This window comes from Takifugu rubripes, chromosome 21 (genome assembly GCF_901000725.2).
Source record: "Takifugu rubripes chromosome 21, fTakRub1.2, whole genome shotgun sequence".
Classification (NCBI taxonomy): Eukaryota; Metazoa; Chordata; class Actinopteri; order Tetraodontiformes; family Tetraodontidae; genus Takifugu; species Takifugu rubripes.
Genome location: NC_042305.1, coordinates 14,686,751 through 14,706,276, shown reverse-complemented (window position 1 = coordinate 14,706,276; position 19,526 = coordinate 14,686,751). Strand labels below are relative to the sequence as shown.

Genomic DNA, 19,526 nt, shown 5'->3' with positions numbered 1-19,526 from the left:
CCTGAATTAAAACAAATAAACCCCGGACTCCCTCTCATATTTAAACCATTTATTGAATGCAGGAAAAGCCACTCGAGATTAATCCAGGTTCCAAGTCACGTATTTACATTCGTACTTATTCAATCTGAAATATTGAAACACCCAACATTCCTGTAATCATCAGAAATCAGCCGATTCAAAGACAACACATGTTAGAACAAAGGTGGGATAAAATCTCAGATATATGGTGGGAATAATTTAAATGTCATGTTAAGTGAACCATGATTGTAATCCACGAACCCAACATCAGTTTTCCAGTGTTTAATTATAATGTTAAAATAACTGCAAAGGCAACTATATAGATATATTCATATACATTTATATATACATTTCACAGAGCGACAAAGCACATAAAAATGACAGGAGCTAAAAAGACGGTGGTAATTTTTTAGTACGTCCGCACGTTTCATCAGCAAAGTGCTTCTGACTTCTCTGTTGAGGCTCAAAGGTGCCTGAAGCTTTCCATTCAGTTTAAAGTCTGTCTCCTCACGCCATTAAAGCACCGAAGCATCTGTCATCTGAATTAACAGTATTTGCGAAGTTGCCATCGACAGGTTTTGCTCCTCTTTCTCCCGCTCGGCCCCCGTGTGGCCACAGCTGTAATTACACAGACACAAGTCTGGTCCAGCAGCGACGGTTCCGCGTCTCTAATAGTTCTGCAGTTCAGGAATGTTCTTGTAAAGGTCCAGTGAAGCGGGGTTGGAAAAGGCCCCCCTCTGCGCCACCTCCCGGCCGGAGATCACCTGCTTGACCGCCACTTCCACCTTCTTGCCACTGATGGTGTACTGCGGAGGAAGAAGGGTGGTTCACGTCAGAGCTGATTTTACAGGCCACAGTTGCTTCACTGATTATCCAATTGATCTGGGATTTTCTTACGGGAATGTCGGCGGTCTCCAGCACCAGAGCAGGGACATGTCGGGCAGACAGAGCTTTACGAATGGCCCCTTTGATCTTTGCTACCAAATCTGAAGAGAAAGCCTTTCCGGGCGCCATCTTTAAGAACAAAATAACCCTCTCCTCCCCGTCCGCATTGTACTGAGGGACACAAAGGCTGTCTGACACCTCCTCAAAAGCCTCCACTGTGGGAAGAGGAGATAAAAAGGTCTTCAGTTTACAGCAAAAACTTTTTTTTAAAAATAGAAGCAGGTTATCGTTAGCACCCCCGCTCACCGATGTTGTAGATCTCTGAGCTGCCAAATCGGACGCCATTAGGATTCAAAGTGCCATCACTTCAAAACGAAACACAAGACGGTGATTTTAGAGGCGTCGTACGATGCAGATTACTCACATAAAAAGTGCAACGTAATGTTGGGGAAAAGCTCTGGAAGGCTTCATGGCTGACCTCCTGCCCAGCATCACAATGCCTCCTGTCTCTGGGTTGATTTTGCAGTAATCCCCATGAGCCCACACGCCTGAGCAGACAGAACACTATTAAAAAACGCCATTCTATCTTTTTTTTTTTTTGCTTTTAAGGAAAACAATGTTGATGGTTTATGGATTACCTGGATATGTGGAAAAGTAGGCTTTGTGGTATTTGCTCCCATTCTCGTCGTTCCAGAAGTGTGTTGGCTGGCAGGGGATCGGCTTCAAGCAGACCAGCTCCCCACTGTCCCCCCACACAGGCTTACCTGGACACACAAACACACAGAACGCACACTTAAACACATGATGTGGATGCATTTACATCATGGAGAGAATAATCCCGCTGGCTGTGTCCCCGTGACTGCTGGGAGAGACTGGGACTCTGATTATTTATAACGGAAAGTGGCAGCGAGCCTCTCGCTTCTTCTATCTCTAGGTCGTCATCTGTTCTCTACTTCTGTCGCTCTTCTTGGGCTCGCATTGCTCAGGTTGGAGTGCCGATCGGGGCTTCGCTCTTGTCAACAGCACCACATGTTGAATCGGAGTGACAGCAGACTGTCAGCTTAGAGGGCGGACGCAAACGTGCGCACACACACACACACACACACGCACACACACACTCACCATCAAGACTCCAGGCCTCCACGGCCATGCCAAGGTTTCTGGTTTGGATCTCGCCACGGTACACTGGGACAGTCGGGTTCTGACCCATGAAACAGGAGACTATGTCGGTGCCCCCTGGACAGGGAGAAAAAGAAGGAGTTTGATTGGTTGGTTAATGAACGGAAACACATTTCCAAAGATTTGCGCGGACATCAAACTAATACTTCAACAAAAAAATGAAACCAATCTAGTCAGAGCAGCAGAACACACCCACACTGAAGAGTTTGGCTTTGAAAATGTGTGAATAGCTTATTTTTATATGACTTTGGGTTCTCTGCACTTCAAAGACGCGAGAAACGAACATTTTAGGTGGGTTTATAGAGTTTAAAAACAAGCTTTTATGCAAATGTTAAGTTATTAGGAATCTCCTCATGGTACAGTACATAATAAGAATCACAACAATTGTAGTAATAATAATAATAGTAACATTAATAATTGTAATAAATACAGCTCATTATAGCTTATTCTAAATGGTAAGTGGAGGTAAATGGCCCAGCTCAGGACAACTTCTGTGACGAGAGCTCCGACCTTGCTCAGGCTGCTGGAAGCGTCTCGCAACACGTGGTTGGAGGCTGCAACCAGCGGCACGATTTGCTAAATGGCAAGAAAATTAACTATTTCATGTCTTTTTAGTTTGCGTTAAGGATTAGGCCTACCGATTTCCTGTTTTTCACATCCCCCTCTATTCTTTTGACAAGTCACATCCTGACTGGAACCCTCCCCAACTGAGCTGGTATGGTGATGATTTGGGATCTGTCTCCGTCCTTGATGAGGTTCGAAACATTGAAGGTTTCACATATGAACCAGAGGCTGCACACCTCTCTGCACCTGTACCGACCTATTTATGAGTTCAACACCGTTACAGCTGTCAAGCCTGTGGTTAGCACACACATACATGTACACACACCCTCGCCCTCCATTCATCTCCCTTTCTCCGATCATATACTATTCCTGACTCCTATTCATCTCCTTTCCCTCTGTTCCTTCGCCACCTTGTTGTGTCGCTACCTCTCCATATCACAGACTCATCCATCCATCTTCCTTGCTTCCCCTCTCTGTCCTTCCAATGCCTCGCTTTCTCTCGCTTTATTTTTTGTTCTCTACACTCATCCACTCTCCCTCTCTCCCTCTGCCAAGTTCTTTATTGAGCTTTAATTGGCTCCCTGGAGGTAGTGGAAACTTTGTCTTCTGATTAAATAGTGGGAAGACGTGCAGCTATTTTATGATTACACTCTAATGGTAGGTACGCATGAGGAAAACACACACAAAGTGTATTTTCAGCCAAAAACCCCCCACTCACGCTTTCTCGGGATGCCTTCCATCACCAGCCATTAAATCTGCACGGTGTGTGTATACACCAGAGGGCAACTTCTCACAAAGACTGCTCTGAACACTGAGTAAAATCATCCACTGAACCCCCCACTTGGTGTCTAGCTGTTCGCCTTCGTGTGCACGCGCAAGTCTGCTCTCACACGTCAAGCGTTTGAGCATCCCGCACAGTGGGGGGTCGGGGGGAAAAGCCAGGGGAGAGGAGAGGAGAGGAGAGGAGAGGAGAGGAGAGGAGAGGAGAGGAGAGGAGAGGAGAGGAGGGGAAGGGAGGAGACATACGGGTAGTCAGACGGAGGTATATTAGAACAGACAAAATCCAACAGTGAAAGTGATAAAATCTCCCACTGACAGAGAACAGGGGTCTGATATCCCACCTGACACACACACACACTCTCTCACACACACACACACACACACACACAGGATGATTTGTGTGAAGGAGCCCCATCACATATGTTGCCATGGTCACAGTCAGTCACATATGCTTCAGTAAATCCCATGACCCCCAAATCCACTACACACACACACACACACACACACACACACACACACACACACACACACACACACACACACACACACAGCGATGACCTCAGGGGTCAAGGTTAGGTCTGTTGGCAGCCAAAGGGGTTTACGCCTGCTGTTGCCCTTGGCAACAAAAAGGAAGCTGCTGGGCCAGGACCTCCGTCAGGAAGACACACAGAACCAAAAAGAGCACAAACACATAACCGCTCATCATTTCAGAGGAAGATAATCCCTGATTGGGCCTGAAGAGAAGTGCACATTACATATTACACCTTTGAGTTCTTTCCTGGTCATTCAAAACAGAGGTAGAAACTTTTTAAAGTGAATTTATAAGAGAATCACTCGCATTTTTTCACTGTCACAGATTCTTTTGTGTAACATCCTTCAACCTGGATGCCATCGGGTGTGCCCCCGCGCCCATGTGTGTGTGTGTCTGTGTGTCTGTGTGTATATACATCAGTGCATCTTTGGCGGTTGTCTTTCACAGCATGAGCTTTGCTGCTTTTAGTGTTGTGCACGTGTGACGCACGCGAAATGCGTCCGTCATCCGGGCTGAGTGCATTCTTTTGCTCTGTCAACACAACAATAAGCTGAACGAGCCGCTCTTTGTGTACGAGTGTGGGCTGCGGGGAAAGACTAAAGTTCTATACAATTTATCTGAATGACAGGATTGTGTTTTGGAATTTCATTTCCTTTCTGCGCCTCAGCTCTTTTGTGTGTATATGTTGCGTTGCTTGATTTTTTAAATTTATTCTTTTTATTTTTTTATTTTTTTTTACAGGTACCAGGGAGTTTTCAAACCTCCACGAAACTGCTACATAGAGACTGACTTTATGCGTCAGAGTAAACGTTGGGTCACCTGAGATGGAGCCCAGCAGCACGTGGCTCTTGATGCAGCGGTAAACGTAGTCGTAGCTCTGCGGCTTGAGGGGAGACCCCGTCGACAGGATGGTGTGGAGAGAGTGGAGATTGTGCGTTTCCACTGTTCAGAAAAAGAAAATGCACAACATTTATGTACAGAAGACACATTTGAGTAACTTTACCAAGATGTGACCGATCTTATCGGGGCCAGCCGGTGGTTGTCTGTTTGTCTCTTCTGTTTCAATCTTGCAAGTTCTGTTTTAATACGCCAAGTAAATGCAAGTTGTTTTCATTGGTTTGATGTTCCGGTGGGGGACACCTCCCAAAAACCTTTTCAGGAGCCACATGGCGCTACCGCCTTGGTGTCTGACCGGGGCCATCCTACCCAACAGCACGTGTGACATGTGTGAACACCAGTTGAGACTGTTTCCCACAGGAGCTACATCAGCCCTCGCTGAACAGCTCCAATCAGACACAACTCTGGAGTTAACAAAGGTGCTGAGGTCATGACAAGGGCGGCGGCTGTTGGCGAGTGGTTCTTTTCCAACAATAAAGCAAAATGCCTCCATGTAATACAACACACACACACAACTTGTACTTCTATTTTTCCTAGACACAACGCATTCCATAGCTCCTTATACATATATGTAACATCACAACTAACCCCCTCACACTTACCTTTCCTAACCCCAATTCTAACCTCAACCCTAAAACTTAGCTTAACAATCAACCAGGCCTGTGTAGTTGTGAGGACCAACCAAAATCTTAGCACTTCCCAAAAATGTCCTCACTTTGTCAGTAGAATGAGTATTGTGGTACTCAATATTTAGTAAGTCCACACATCCACAAACACACACTAAAATACTCCTTTTCTGTCACCCCCCCCCCTTCAAAGGTCAAAACTTTCAAACATTTGTGCAAAGAAGAACCCTCCAGCAACCAAATCTGACCTAATGAATGCCAACGCACACACACACGCACACAAACACACACACATACACACACACAGTTCCTGCTACCCCCTGCCATGTCACCAGGTGTCCAGTCCAAATGTCAGGCAGAGAAAAGAGACCCACTGCTGAGGAAAACCAATGGAGAATCTCCTCCTATCCCAGTGGAGGCAAGATCGCTTAAACACACACACGCACACACTTTCAAACGCAAAATGGCATCCTCTGCCATGCTCCATTTCCGTGATAAGCATCCAAATAAGCAAACAAAGACACAAACAAACAAGCACAAAGTCAGGAGGATGAATAAAAAAGGGTGTAACTGAGAGTGACTACAGTACAACTGTTTATACAGCAAACATCAGGCACGCCGGCTAATTCAACATCAAGTGATAAGACAGAACAGAAATTGGAAACGTTATCTCAAGTTTGAGAAATTGAGTTCTTGAAAAAACTATCTGCAACAGCATTTTAAAGGGATTCTAAAGGGATTATTTACCTTTAAAAGCGAGAGAGAAGGAGGACGACAGAGGGCCTTTACAGGCAGAGAGCACCAGCATTTGAACAAGCGGGGCTAGACCAACACTTACTGGGTTTCAGGTTCCTCTCCTGCAGGACAGACAGCCACTTGGCTCCAGTTCCAAAGATAGTGATTCTAAAAAGAACAAGAATATATATATTCTTTTAAAAAGGCAGAAATAACAGGACCTACATGGATTTCTGGAGGTGAAAGATGGCGTCAAAAGGAAGACGATCATTTGTGTTCCTGCAGAAGTGACAGTTATTGTGTGTCCTCCCACACCACGTAGGCCCGCTGCGTTCTGCAGTATGACAGCAGAACCTTTAAAGAGAACCAAACGCGCAAACATGAATCATTCCCTGGGGTGGCGCGGCCATTGTTGGCAGATTCCATGGCAATCTGGCTGCTATTGAGTTATGACATATCTGGTTCGAGGCAGGGAAGCGCCGGGTTGTGAGGTTTCATCATCTCTAATAACACTCATTTGGGTTTGCGGCAGAACACAACCCGCCTTCAACAGGCAAGCCCCCGTCAGCCCAAGCAGTGGAAAGTCTTCCTCCCCCGACATGAATCATTTGCAAAAGCATCATTAGAAAGCACTCAATCAAATGTTTGTTCATTCTTTAATAAATGTATATATTAAAAAAAAATCTCTTCCTCGCCCACGTGGGCGGTACCTCCTTCAGACTCGGGTCCTCTACCGGAGGGCTGGGAGTCTGAGGGTTCTGACAGCTCTCGGGACAGACGAGTGTGTGTGTGTGACTCTTCACAGGGCTAAAAATAAACCACAAAATCAAAAATGTTTCGCTGGCTTTGTGGTCTCTTTGTGGAAATGACTTCAGGTGTGTGAAAGGAGACGCGCCTGACGCCTGACAGTGGACGGACGACACCTTCGGGGGGGGGGGAGTTGTCAGCTGCGCGGCTGCAGCCTCGGAGGCGGCGGGCCTCCGCAAATGGCCGAGCGCGTCTCTTAAATCAATCACGCCTCCTTTCAGTGTGATAACCACGTGTGTCACTCAGGAAGATTAAAAAAAACAAACAAACAAGTCTCTTGGAAAATAATTGCCTCGCAGGTTCAAATCGATTACTGGTAATAGACGTGTCGGGCGCGCGTCTGGTGAGTGGGGGGTGGGGGTTTATCACAGGTGAAAAATGCTGGGATTTTAAAGACGATGATGCTTTAAAAGCCTTTAAGTCATGTGACAAACATTCACTGCCTCTGACCTCTGACCCCTGACCAACATCTGGAATTGACTTCCTGCCAATTACCATGGTGATGGTCCCTCCGTTGACCAGGGGAACCTCTCTGGTGAGGATGGATGACGCTAGATGTACAGCTGTCCCTCTATGGCCGTTCCCATGGAAACGTATTACCAGTGGCCACCAAGTCAGTGTTAAGCCAACAAGGCTCGATGTAGTTCACGTTTCTCTAATTTTTCCGTCCCTCCAAAAACGGAAATCTGAATTAGTGAATGCTTGAAAACCAAAAAAATGCATTTTTGTTCCCTATGAGCCACCGTAGCCGTGGCCCCTCTCTACTTTTACTTGGCTCCAACTATCAGTGTACTCGTTCCTTAGCTATAGATTCCTTCCACAACAATGTTTCTTTGACTTCAGAACATTCTCCACTCATATGAAGCAGCAGCAGGAAACTCCTCTCGTGCATCCGTCTTCACCCTTTTCCCTTTACGCGAAGCATTAAAACGCCGTTAATCCACTTCTGCCAGCGTTTTGGCATAACTGGAAATGTCATCTTTCTTGAAAAAAAATAATCTATGAAGACAATTAAACTCTGCAAATGTCAAGCGTTAGGCAGAATGAAGAAAAGAAGCTGGAACTGCAGCGCTAACTAACCAACAAAAGTCAGGGTGATGGGGGCACTTTGGAGTAAATTCAAGACCCTCCGAACAGCTGACAGATTTAGCCCCAATTAAAATGTCCGGCCTCCATTCAAACGATGAGGGTGTAAAAATGTCTCCTGTCAGCATCTCCCTGAGGACTGCATCATATAGAGCTGAGATATGGGAAAAACGAGCGAGGGGGGGGGGCAACATCACCTAATTGGTTCAAAATTTCTGGAGCTTTCGAAGGTTCCATCCATCTTTCTGTCACACAGTCCGTTGAAGTTCTTTATGGAAGCGCGTTTCTAAATGTAAATACCTCCGCACAACAGGCGGCGGAGCTGGACGGGAGGAGTAATTCCGTTAGCGTCCACACGGCGTAGACGGATTTAAACACAACACGCAGGACTGAGAGGCTTCGACCAGCGGACGGATCAGCCTCAGCGCACCCCTGTGCATCTCTGCAGACATTTCTGCAGAGGAAGGACTATTTCCTGGCTGCCGCTCCTCCCCGCCCGTGTCATTACTCCGCTCGCTGGCGGCGATCTGCTGCCTCTGCAGCGGCGCCGCCGCCGTAAGGGTCACACTTGTGCTGACCGCATCGGATTTCTTTTTCGGAATCCAACCAAAGCTGAACTAGGTGACACACTCTCACCCTCGTGTGGCACAATCTGCCGGCTCACACACGTGGGGGGGGGGGGGCAGCAGGTGAACAGCTTTTATGGTTTTTTGTGGGGATTCTTAATCTTTATCAAAAGAGTCCTTGTGAAATATCACATTTCCCAGCAGATGTCAAAAAATCTGTTGACCAAAGCCTGTCGTTTCTTGTGATCGAATTTATTTTACTTAGATCAAGTTTATCTGATCAAACATAAAAAACATGTGCACTTTGTCCTAATGAACAGTTAGCATTGGGAGCTTTTAAAAAATAAATAAATAAAAGTCCCGATTAAATTGAGTGTAAATCGTGTTGTTATTAAGCAACATTTCATCAGTCCAAAACTTTCAACATCACAAATAACAAAGAAATCGATTTTAATCTGAAACGTGACTGAATTTAATGAGAGTTTCATTGAACTGACAATGTAAAACGTTGTTTAAATGAACAAAAATGAAAAAGTGCAACAATCTGAAGGCGCCTGGTTTTCTTCTCCAGACATAATAAAAAGAGGAAAGGTGCTGAAACCGATACGCAACTGTCCTCTTCCCAGTTAGATTAGGTGAAATTAATTGCATGCCTGAGCACACACAGACTTTGCTTCTCACTCATTTGTTTCTCCTTTTTCCTTAAAAGACAAAAGCAGATCGATTCAGGCGTCTGCAACCTCTATATTGATGGTGGTGATCTTCTATATCCTCTAAACTACTTGAGATGGGAACCAAAGCTGGGTGGAAAGAGCAATCAAAAGGTGGTATTGTAGTCATCTCAGACAGCGGGTACTCGTGTGTTATTAAGTCTTTTGATTAAACCCACCAGCCAATCAAAGAGCAGCAAAGAGGTGACCCAATCATCCATCCAAATTTCCAGTGCGCGTGAGTAGCTTGCACGTTGTCAAGAAGGAACACCTCCACCTGGTGGTCGGCGGTGATATAAAGCCTAAAGTCTAAAGCTTATCTGTGCTCATCATTCTCCTTGCCCCCCCTTTCCTTTTCTCTCTGGCAAACATTAATAAGTGAATAAACATCAGAAATGTTTATTACATGAGGAGTTGAATAAGATCCTAGTTTAGAATACACATGGTAATGAGCATAACTTTTCATGGCTCAGCTCTGCTCTCGTGTGCACGGCAACAGTTCAGATGATGAATGCTAGATTTCCAAGACAGACCTTGCTTTTGGCTAAAACCCATCATATGTTTACTATCAGCATTTTTATGCGCTCTCATCCATTTAAACATTTAAAAAGACAGTGGGTGGATACATTAATAAGTGTTGCTTTTGTTCCTGTTCGACTAACTCACCCCAGCTGGTCTGTCAGGTTCCACAGCACACTGGCCGTGGGCATCAGCGGCGATCCATCGTACAGAACCACAGAGGCCCCTACTGCCAGCGCCGACACCAGCCAGTTCCACATCATCCAGCCGGTCTGCGGACAAAAAAACCCAGAGGTCAGCGGGTTCCTGTCATCGACACAAGTTAAACTGGCTGAAAAATTGAGGCAGCAAAGCTGCAAGTTAGACAGTAAATTGCCGGTTTGATTGACAGACGCTCAATCAATAGTCCGGGAAATTCAAAGAACTTTAACATAATTTATCCAATATGTCATTAAATGATAATGTGTGTTCTAAAGAAATCATTACAAGATTAACAATGAATACGTGTTGGATTCCGCTTCTCTTAAAACTAATGTTAAATAACAAAGGGGTGGCAGAAGCTCCTGCAGACTGACTGTAGACCTACTGTGGTGTAGTAAATGATGACATCGCTGCTGGTCATGTTCCCGTGGAGAACGTGTTCTTTCAGGTGCTGGATCAGGGTGCCCTGCAGAGCCAGGGAAACAAAGCACAGCCCCTAAATACTTTCAGCAATCATCAGTACAGAGAAACAAGGAAGACAGAGAGGAAGAATGATTAAAACCCAAGCTGAAAGGGAGGCGTTTCAAACATGAAAAAGCATTTTCAAGATTAGGGTATAAAAGCTTTTAGAAAGAAAAGGCAGTGGGTTAAAAGCAAACACGAAACCCGGCAGAGCTGCGAAAAGCATCCGTGACAAAGAGGTAGAATTAACACAAATGTGCAGTTTTTTTCTAAATTTAACTTAATGATGAGTGTTTCAGCCTTCAAAAATAATTAAAAAAAACATTTGCTGACAGTCTCACTCACTCCGATGTGGTTTGTAGTGGGTGTATGTGTGTGTGGGGTGTGTCATTCAAACGCTCAGAGGAGCTCAGGAAAAATCTGCAGATGGGCTCTGGTGCCACCTTGTGGCAATTATTGTAGCATCAAACCAAAACATTTATTTAACGTATGCAAACATCTGAAAAATTCTGCAAATAACTAGAAAATGCCATCAATTGTGAATCCTTTGTGACCCCCCCATGAAGTGATAGAGATATCTCTCTTCCCTCAGCATAATGTTCTTACCCCGGCAGAGTGGACCATACATTTAGGAGCCCCCGTGGTGCCAGAGGAGTACATGATGAACAGAGGGTGGCTGAATGGAAGCTGCTCAAACTCCAGCTGAGGAAACTGGTCCAACTCACCGCGTCCAGAGGCTAAAAAGTCATCTATAAATACACTGAAGTAGATGAAGAGAAACTCAGACCAGGTAATGACCATGACCTCAGCATCCTGTCTTTACATGAATGTGCTTTTCTTGCTGCTCCTTACCTGTTGGGGATTCTGGCGAGATCGGTTTCTTGTTTGGAGCGAGCGTAAGGAATCACCACGACTTTCATTAGGTCGGGAAGACCTACGGAGAAAGAGAAAAAAAATCACAAGTCGGGTCAGGTACATCGTGAACAGGTCACCAGGTCATCATGAGACATAAAACACACCATTTGCCACCAGGCAACAACACGGGGACACCAACCTTTGACAACACTGTGGAGCTTTTCCATGTGGTCGTGTGTTTTGCCATTGTACACCACTGCAGCGACGGAGAAGATCAGCTTCGGCTGTATCTGAGAGAATCTATCGAGCACACCCTGACACACAAAAGGGCGGGAAATGATAAATCGATACAAACAAACCAAAATATATAATTACAACACAATCTGAAGAATTGCTAAATGGCACAAAGCTTTTAAAAGCATGCAAAAACTACAGATTATTATGTCATTAATGCTGTAGTTCTCTGATCTGCATGAGGGGGGCAGTGTCACCACAAACCCAGTTTAAACAGAAGAAAGAAAGAAACATTAATGAACATTATAGTTATTCCACTAAATAACACTTAAAAGACATTTCCTTTTTTAAACATGTTGATTCGAGCTATTGCCTTATTGGAGTGAGTAGTTTGTACTTACATTGACTCCAAAGTCCACAGATGTAGAGCTCCAGATAGCTCCGATGCTAGCTGCGGCTAACATGGCCTCTACTGCATGGATACTGTTGGGGAGGTAGCCTGGAAATAGAGAGAGGCCATCAAACGGTCATTAAAAACAATCGTCAGTGTGTTTCCTAAAGAGGTACGAGAGACATGTGACCATCCAGAGTGCTGAGAATATATAAGCAGTTTTACTGTAATTTATTACTTAATCAATGTGGTATGTGACACAGGGACACTACAATTGTTTTTACAGGGCAAACTTAGATGTAAATGAGAGAGAAAGGGAGGAATAAAAGCCAATATATTGACAACTGCATAATGGAATATGATTGCTACTGAACAATGATGCAAATGACATTTAAATCCCCCTGCAATTCAAATGTTGATACAAGAAATCCATTACAGTCTTCATTTATTTAATTTATGCACATATTCTGCTCTGCATTAATGGTGAGATTTTTATTCCAAAACATCCCCTGCCGGCAAAAAAACTCCAAAAAAATGTTAAAAATGAGACAGAATGATACATCTAGGAGTCATGTAGACATAATCCACCAGAAAGCCATCATTTCCCCTCCTGTGCTTCATGATTAATCCCAGTTTGCTGCCCACAGCTGGGACCAGACGCCTGCGTCAGACTGGATGACAGTTTATTTCCACAGACTCTCGTGGCACTTTGCACCAGGACAAACGTTATCATGGTTAATAATCTCTGGACAACATTTCGCTGCCCCGGTGGCCCATCTAATCCTGGTGTTTGCTCTGCGGATTTGCTGCTTGCCAAAGCAACACACCGTTTCTTCTTCTACAAACCCGACAAGGTCTGAGGGTTCAGGCAAACAGTGTGCCATCATATCAGCCTGTCCACTCATCAGAGGACCTGCAGCCACTGGCTTCCACGGGGCACATCTGCAGGGTCACCAATGCTATCAAGGTGAATCAGAGGTTTCCTGATCACCACCCAGATGCGCACACACCTACACACAGGTCGGGAATTACAACATAAGCTTTATGTCAACATGATCAACAGGAGGAACTTGCAACAGTGAGTCACACCAGGAAATGTGCAACACCTTTAAACCCCAGCGCTATTGAGCTATGCCAGACATCAATGTATGAAGGTATCTGAAGCAACTGCATGTGTGAATACAACCATTTTGTACCACATTTCATGCCTGTGGAGGACTTTTATGTGAGAATGCAGCAAAGAGTCCCCAGAGTAGAGAGAGAGGGCATAGGAAGTGGAAAGCAAACACCAAAGATATTGGGGAAAAGTGCGATATTGTTCTGGGAAATGGTGCGGCATTCTAAATAGCAATGAGAGGATGTTTCATATGTGTGAGAACAAAAACTAGTGGCATAATGTTAGTGTGTGTGTGTGTGTGTGTGTGTGTGTGTGTGTGTGTGTGTGTGCGTGCGTGCGTGCGTGCGTGCGTGCGTGCGTGTGTGCGTATCATGTACATTTTCATTAGCTAAGTGCTTATATATCTTTTGGATTATAGGCACTGACTTCTTTGCTACAACACTTACAACTGCACATTAGTATTCTCTCTTTCTTTCTTACTTTCTCTCTCTCTCTCTCCTCAAATATCTCTCTCCATCCCTCCCTTGTGTCTAATGAGATTCCCACAGACCTCCAGTCCTTTACTTAATGGATTTCGCTACCGCAGCAGGATGGAATCTTTCCCTTGAGTATGTGCTCAGGCAAGATAGCCAGCGTCACTCAACGGATCATGGACAGACCTGGAAACCTCCATTGTTCAATTAATATCTAACAGGGGAAGCACAACTTTTATTCTGGGCAGAGGAGATAACAGACAGGCCTCCTTTCCCCTTAAATGCTCTTTGTATGAACATGAGTATCAAGAAAGACCAGAATTTGGTTCAGGACGTGTTAGAATTTGAAACACTCATTGGCACGGATCACAGTGTTCCCCTATGCACGCATCCTTTAATAACCACGCCGACGATCCCTCACATAAAGGACAGTAAAAGGCAGCATTTGGTTTTGCAGCTAAAACAAGGAAACTGTGTGAAGATGCCTCGTTTATGAAAAGAGCTGGCAACAATCTTTCAAATGACCCATCAACAGCTGAGCTGCTCTGCTTTCACGTCCAATTCCAAGAGACAATGTGGTGCTTTGAAAAGTCTTTTGGCCAAAATGTAGGAGAAATATGGAGTCCCTGGCATGTGTGTGTGTGTGTGTGTGTGTGTGTGTGTGTGTGTGTGTGTGTGTCTAGTGCTGAATGTACAATGCAGTGGAGTGTTTCAGAAAGCATCAGCATTGAGCTCAGCCTCCCTCTGCAAATATGAGCTATAAGGCAACTTTCAGTAAGACCCGGAGACGGGGGCCAATCCAGTAAGAGCACCCCCCCCACCTCAGACCACAAGCACAGACTGTGTGTGTGTGTGTGTGTGTGTGTGTGTGTGTGTGTGTGTGTGTGTGTGTGTGTGTTAAAGATGCTCCAACACAAACAGACACCCGCTCAGAACAACAGCAGTACTCATGTGGGAGAGACTCACCTACGACCCTGTCACCGGTCTGAACGCCCATCTTCCTCATGGCGGCGGCGTACAGAGCCACGTCCCGCCGCAGCTCCCCGTACGTCACCTTCACTATCTCCTCGTTTGCTTCCGCTGGGGAGCAGAAACAGGAAGAGATCTCAACTCTGAGGAAGTGTCTCTGTCTTTAAGTAATAGCCAAGATGGCCCCACAAAGCTCCAAAACCTTCTCATAATCAAATGACAGCTCCCAGTGAAGGTCACGCTCACGCATGTGTGACCGTGCACAGACACTGTCATGCAGATAGGAAAAGCAGAGAGCAGCGGTTAATCTAATAAGGTGTCAGGCAACGGGCCTGGGACGCATCGTTGTGCGACAGCATGAGCGAGCACAAGAAGAGCAGAAACTGTGTGTTTCTGAACCCTCCTGGTGTGTGAGGATGCTTTAACGGAGGGAAAACCACAGCAGTCCACTGCACCCCGCCTCTCTCCTCGTGCACGAACACAGCTCTTCTACTCACTCGCAGCATAGAGAGCAACTTTGTCCTGGTCGGCGTGTTTGAGCAGGTTCTCGGCGTAGTTGAGCCGGGCTCCCTTGAACCACTCTGGGACATCCGAGATCCGTTTGGTGACATCCACAACCTGGAATACACACCCACAAAGCACATATGAGAGCGATGCGGCGTTGACGAGGCATCCGAGACCTTTGTGCATTAAACAGAATCCTCATTCTTCCTGCGTTCCATACATTTTAACTTAAATTTTTCGCTACAGACGACACAGGAAAATCCTTAAACGCATTCCCCTCATCACCCAGGGCCACGCATAGGGGCACAAATCCAAGTGAGACGTGGAAGGAATTATCTGTGCTTATAAAAGGAAAGATAACAACAAACACAGCTGCACTTTTACCTGAGACCTCATTTATGAGGACACACGCCCAGCTGAGCAGCTACCGTGTATCCTGGAACAAAGCTGCACCCTGAGACCAGACAGTACCATAAATTAAATAAACACAAATTAAGATAAAGGAATTACGCATACATCGGCCTCATTAGAAATGTTTGATTTTAGCTGTAAATCAAGAGAATGTGCACCTTGTGACAGGTATGACTGGTAAAAAAAGGATGCAGGTAATTTCCCCCTCATGTTGTGACACCCGTAAGAAGCATTTTCCGACATTTTTGGAGGCAGTAGCGATAGAAAGTTACATAACAGGTTCCTTTATTGGATGATCAAATACCCTTGGCTTTGATCTTTGGAGGATCAAAGGTCAATGTCCCTCCGGAATTTGAAATATCACCAGATTTAATCAGCTCTTCCTTGGCCCATTATCAATCTTTGCCTCCCAATTTCAGATTCATAACTGAGTTATTTTACATCCTGGGCGTGGTAATTATACATTTTCCTCAGAAGTGTTGGTTCTCCAGCATCAGCCACGACTCTAGATTAGATGTATGTCCAGGATGTTACAAAAGTCTTCTGAATGCTCTACATTAAGTAGAATCTACAATCATCTGTCAGATGCCTGGCAGGTTATTGAAATAATATCTGGGAACGCCTTGTCCCAGACAGATAGAGGACAAACATCCCGAATAACATCAGAGCCACAAAGCGTTGTCTGGGCGTCAGACCAGAGACACAAGCCATCACCTCAGGCTAGACAACGTCCGTGACCACATCGGACTGACCTCTTCGTAAGGTTTGGAGCTGAGGACGCCACAAAAGCGCCACACTTCCCCCCAGAACTCAGAGTGGCGGTCCACGGACCACTGGTACAGGTCGTTGTAGTTGGCTGAGGGAGGGAGAGCGGCGATTATTGACTAGAGCATTATGACGATTAGCAAACACAGAAAGTTAAGTTGCAACAGTTGAGTAAACAGAAGAAAGAGCAGACGTTTGAACATTGATTACATGCAGCGTGGACTGAACTCCCCCTCTGTGTCCAACGCATGGATAAAACTCACCGTTACCATTCTGTCACGTTAAACTGATTCAGTCGATGGACACAGTTTCTCTCTGGGGTGTAATTACTGCTGTTTGGCCTCTTTTGTGCAGACCTCAGAACTCTGACTCAAAGCTGTGTGTGAAAATCTAGGTGTGGAAAAGTACAAAACCTCCTCAGCTGTGATTCAAGTTGTTCTAACCAAGATCAGGCCTGTTTGCTTCAAAAAAAAAATTAATTCAAAAGTGTTTCATTAAAAACATGCAGACAAATTAAGAAGTACAAAGTTGATTTAATTGCATACCTACACCATGCAACAGGGCACCTTTCAAATTTAAAGCAGCTGCACATCACAAGATATATAGTATAATATTCCCCTCTGTATATAATGTATAATGTACATAGTAATGTACATAACATAATAGTTTTTCATTTAGTGTTGTATACCACTGGCTACTACTGTAACATGTGAATTTCTCCGATGTGGGATCAATAAAGTTTATCTTATCTTATCTTAAGATATTTGCAATGCAACTGATGGTTTTTTAATGTGTTGGGAAATGTTTCTATATATGAGTGGGGTTGCAAGGTAACTAAAATAAACCATATGGTATATCCAGATTTTCTTGTACTTATTATATTCATTCTATTGCGTCTGTCTTGGATCATCACCCAGCTGGCCAGGTTTTTCCACATTCCTCCAGATCTAAAAGAAGCATGCTTCTTTTAAATGGGATTTTGAACGTTAGAACAAGTAGATGTGCATTGCCATGTAAAAATCAGATACTACTGCTGCTTTCTGTTATGAATTAGCAAAAGGGTGCATAACAAACCAAACTGATGTAGCTAACAGGGTATTTAAAATGACTGATTAGACTCACGCTAACGCACCCATTCTCTGTCTGCGTCCTCCAGCCTACTCACCCAGATTAAGCCCATAGTCCCTGTTGACCTGCATCCTGAACCTGTCCATGTGTGTGTTCCGCTTGGAGTCCGGGTACCACAGCACTTTGCTGTCCATATCCATGATTTTGTCGCTCTTTCTCTCCGTGTCCTTAGACATGTTAGTGCCGTATCGTTAACTGCTGGACAACGTCGTGAAGGTGAAGGTCCAGCGGGCCTCTCTTAAAATAACAATCTCGACAGATGAGGGCTCCTGTGGAATTAGATCGCCGGGCTACTTAGTCTGGGTTAGCGATTACAGAGCGCGTCAGCTAGCAACTGTCACCGGAGCGTGGAGCGACCGAAGTAAAGTGACAGAGGGCCACGCCCCGGCGTGATGACGTATCCAAGGTGGATTCAAGAGCAAAGTGTTGCTTAATTTAGCGCACCCTCACGTTATCACGGTTCATTTGAATTTCGTTGGAAAATGGAAAAGTAGAATGCGAAGAAACGTTAAAAGCGGTTCGTACGCATACTAAACTGGCTACTTGAGTTCATGTGTGTGTGTGTGTGTGTGTGTGTGTGTTATGAAAGCGTACACTCACTAACACGCGCCAATAGATTGTAAATGTTCAAATAGAAATCAACAATACATTAATATTTCGAAAATTTTCTAAATATGACTGAAAATCTATAATGAACCAGTACACCAAGCAGGTGGCGACGGTTCTTGTGAATTTCTCATCAGCAGCAGCGCGTGAACGCGCCATGGTCCCAGCGTGGTTGAGGGGCTCGCGTGTGCTCTCGTGCCAGGCCTGTCGGAGTGCAGCGCTGTGATTGGTCCGCCGCGCTCTGGTCCCACATCAGCCGACCCATCGGTCTATGTGGGAGGCGGACCATCAGCGTCGGACCGGCGGCTTCCTGCGGCCCGGATAACGGCTTTGATTCGCCTCGCGGCTGGAAAATGAACCAATCAGAGGGTGGTGGTATAGACGCGTTTCAGGGGTGTGACCAATCACTGGAGAGAAAGCGCGACTCTCCTCGCGTGTGCTCTGATCAATCCCAGTTTTTCCATTAACTGGTATTACAAAACACGAACAGCGATCTTTGAACCAATATTTTGACATCTCTAGAGGTCTATTCATTTCCTGTAAAAAAAAATTAAAATAGAGTAAATGTGCTTTTTGAAAAGCTAACTATAATTGCGCGTGCTGTTATTTAATGCAGTCTAAAAGTAATAATCTTTTGAATTTACGATCTTATCCTATGTGGTAGGGTGCATCCGTCGTTCGTTGCAGAACGGCTAAAAAAGGAAAACGCGAAGCAGAGGATTTAAAGCGTGCAAGTTTTCCATGCAGCCACCTAAATATGTCTGTGTAAGTGATAAATCGTAAGAAATCACATTAACGAAGATTTTTAAGCCATGGTATTGGTGTATGTCTTTTAAAATGGTCTCGTCTCGTCTTCATAACCGCGTTATCCTTTTCAGGGTCGAGGAGAGGCGAAGGGTCCACCCCTGGGTGAGTCGCCAATTCATCGCAGTTCGCTATATGAGTGTTTATGGGTTCGGTACCTTGCTCAAGGGTAACTCGGCAGTGCTCTGAAGGTGTTCTGGCACCTTTCCCTACTACCAGAACACCTATGTTTTGTCCGCTTCTCATCCTATTACCAATGGATTGAACCACCACCACCATGTCTTTATTTATCTCAAGCCGGTGGGTTGTGGTCTGATTACAAGCAAAAAAAAAATTAAAAACTTACTCATCCTGGGTGCACGTGCACTTGCATCTTTTATCAAATATTTTATTTGTATTTATATTTAAATTTTGATCTGTACACCTGCAGTTGTGATAGAGTTTATCCCAACACTCACCAGCAGAGGGGAGAAAAACACCTTTCAAAAGTCGGCAGAATACACGAAACATGTTCTCAAACACGCACTGAGGGGTAAGTTAGAGTCTCTAACCTCATTTTAACCGTTAGAAAGACTTTGGTAAAGGTTTCTGTAGTCGTGAATTTTTAGAAAAAGTGCCTTTTTTGGAAGCAGTTGCAAACAGGAAAATGTAGTAGATAAATTTGATGACGGATCACCGTTTTTTGGTTCGATATTGTTTATT

At 44.9% G+C, this 19,526-nt stretch overlaps 1 protein-coding gene and 1 long non-coding RNA gene across 4 annotated transcripts; one reads left to right on the top strand and one right to left on the bottom strand.

Moving 5' to 3' along the window:
* Positions 1-34: 34 nt before the first annotated feature.
* Positions 35-17,839, bottom strand: aacs (acetoacetyl-CoA synthetase). 2 transcript variants are annotated; one of them, XM_003975118.3, is made up of 18 exons: positions 17,452-17,839; positions 16,274-16,377; positions 15,104-15,224; positions 14,604-14,717; positions 12,058-12,155; positions 11,622-11,736; positions 11,420-11,501; positions 11,174-11,327; positions 10,491-10,571; positions 10,052-10,176; positions 6,320-6,384; positions 4,778-4,900; positions 2,026-2,139; positions 1,542-1,667; positions 1,382-1,451; positions 1,210-1,268; positions 916-1,118; positions 35-824 (listed from the first exon to the last, which is right to left on the bottom strand). In XM_003975118.3, the coding sequence occupies exons 1-18, from the start codon at positions 17,588-17,590 to the stop codon at positions 687-689; spliced, it is 2,031 nt and encodes a 676-aa protein (XP_003975167.1). In that variant the 5' UTR covers positions 17,591-17,839; the 3' UTR covers positions 35-686. The 2 variants fall into 2 exon arrangements, with proteins under 2 accessions (XP_003975167.1, XP_029685727.1); XM_029829867.1 differs by lacking the exon at positions 17,452-17,839 and adding an exon at positions 15,495-15,564.
* A 630-nt stretch (positions 17,840-18,469) lies between these two features.
* LOC115247578 (uncharacterized) lies at positions 18,470-19,356 on the top strand. Of its 2 annotated transcripts, XR_003886625.1 has the most exons (4): positions 18,495-18,544; positions 18,685-18,785; positions 18,899-18,929; positions 19,255-19,356. It is a non-coding gene; the product is annotated as an uncharacterized lncRNA (long non-coding RNA). The 2 variants fall into 2 exon arrangements; XR_003886624.1 differs by having other exon boundaries at positions 18,470-18,785.
* The last annotated feature ends 170 nt before the right edge of the window (positions 19,357-19,526 follow it).